Source organism: Leptonychotes weddellii, chromosome 3 (genome assembly GCF_054177405.1).
Source record: "Leptonychotes weddellii isolate Sample4059 chromosome 3, ASM5417740v2, whole genome shotgun sequence".
NCBI lineage: Eukaryota > Metazoa > Chordata > Mammalia > Carnivora > Phocidae > Leptonychotes > Leptonychotes weddellii.
This window is the reverse complement of record NC_138371.1, coordinates 67,125,110-67,127,232: the sequence shown is the minus strand read 5'-3', so window position 1 is coordinate 67,127,232 and position 2,123 is coordinate 67,125,110. Positions and strand designations below refer to the sequence as shown.

General features: G+C 44.6%; 1 protein-coding gene across 1 annotated transcript in view; it reads right to left on the bottom strand.

The window, feature by feature from the left end:
• ACVR1C (activin A receptor type 1C) overlaps nucleotides 1-1,624 on the bottom strand; it is a 27,491-nt gene extending 25,867 nt beyond the window's left edge. Inside the window, exon 1 of the mRNA XM_081814384.1 lies at nucleotides 881-1,624. Within this exon, the coding sequence (XP_081670510.1) occupies nucleotides 881-1,091 (211 nt within the window). The 5' untranslated portion in view covers nucleotides 1,092-1,624. The remainder of the gene's footprint in view (nucleotides 1-880) is intronic.
• Nucleotides 1,625-2,123: the final 499 nt, after the last annotated feature.

The window sequence follows — 2,123 nt, the reverse complement described above, 5'->3', positions numbered from 1 at the left end:
GTTGAATCACAGACCTGTACCTCTGAAACAAATAATACGTTATATGTTAAAAAAAAAAAAAAAAGAAGATAGTAGGAAGGGGAAAATGAAGGGGGGGAGTTGGAGGGAGAGACGAACCATGAGAGACTATGGACTCTGAGAAACAAACTGAGGGTTCTGGAGGGGAGGGGGGTTGGGGGGGATGGGTTAGCCTGGTGATGGGTATTAAAGAGGGCACGTATTGAATGGAGCACTGGGTGTTATACGCAAACAATGAATCATGGAACACTACATCAAAAACTAACGGTGTAATGTATGGTGATTAACATAACATAATAAAATAAAATTAAAAAAAAAGAATACATTCTTGGTTTTAATTTCAGGTCAGCTCCCTGTTGACTTCACACACACACATCGCAGGGGGTGCTTCGGATTCTGAAGACTTCCATTACCACAAGCAAAGACACTCTAAGAATACCACTTTGCATAACTAACATCTCTCCCCCAGAACTCAGCTCCTTAAATACAGTAACTTTTGTGCCCATGAAGCATTACTAAGAGAGCAACAATGATTATTACTAACCATAATGGGGAGGGGGGGGAAGGGAGAGAAGAGAAACTCTTTCTCACTTCAGAAATAAATTCTGAAGGAATGTAAAAATGAGAATCTGAATACCTAAAGGCAGAAAAGGCAACTGAGAAGACTTAATTCATTCAGCCATGATAGTCGGTTCTCTTCATCAAATCCAAAAACAAGTTTCTATACCAGAACTTACCACATACCACATCAAGCATTCTAAATGATACAACTCATAATATTTGGGCCCTTTTTGTTGGATTTTATTTTTATTTATTTTTAAATAAGAGTTTTCTTACTGCGGAATGGACAACAGGCACATACCAGAGCCAGATCCAGAGGCAGTCACATCGTAAATCAGATCTTTTAGAGTTTTTCCAGCATTTACCAGATTGCACTCAGAGAGGGGCTCCTCCACATTCTGTCTCTTTTTCTTCCTGTTTGTGCACAGTCGACCTTGGCATGCCCAGATTGTCAGCACCGCTGCCATGGACAGGAGGCAAACTGGCACAGTAATGACAACGGTCAGCTCCATGGGTCCGAGTTTGGGGGCATTTGGAGATGCTTCAGTTAAAAAAGAAAGAACATGACCATAAATCAACCCATTTAAGATACTCTGGAAATTGGAAATGTGATCACCAAAATCTCACATCTTTGATGAGGAGCCACACACTATGCACTTACATGAGTTGGTAAAGATTCTCTGGGGGATAAGCAAAGATGGGGAAAGGGAGTCGAGATCAGGATGCACCTGGAATAATTATGCCAGGTAACCATGGGAGCCAGAATGAGGATCATGGAAAGCACCAGTGCATGGGATCCTTTTTAAGTCCTCCAAGGCATTTGACATTTTTCTACTATCTTCTCCCCATTTTTCAGCAGTCCATCCTTAGAGCACATTCATTCATTCACGCCACAAATAATTACTGAGCTCCTGCAATATGTTGTCACTATTCCAGGTGCTGAGATACACCAGTGGTGGTGAGAGCCAAATCCTTGCTCTCCTAGTGCTTATGTTCTCATACGCCCACTAAACAGATGGTTATGCGATACCCAAGCAAGAGGCCCTAAGCGCGATGATGAAGCAGAGGAGAAAGCGCGTGATGCCGGGATGCCCCTTTAGAAAGACTGCTCCCAAAGGCTGCTCTGAGAGGAGGCAGGGAACAACACCAGGAAGATCCCAAAGAGGTGCGCTCTGGGCAACGCGAAAGCAAGTGTACAGCCCCAAGATGAGGCTCACTTGGGCTGCTCAGGAACAACCCTTGCCTAGGGCGTAGTAAGCGAGGAGAAAGGCAGAGGACAGTAGGAGGCAACCAAGGGAAAGAGCATGTGGGGTCTGTAGGCTGGGTCAAGGACTGTGTATTCTATTCCAAGTAGACGCTGTCTCAGGACTTGGAGCAGGCAAACTAACAATGTGATCTCACTTTCACTCCACCGGGCTGCAGAGGGGCCCAGGAGTAAAAGCGAAGAGACCCATGTGGTCTGATATCAAGGCAGGAGGGGACAGGATGGTCTTGGCTGAACCTTATCGGAAAGAGTAGCACTTTCTTCTCAGTCCTCGTTCATT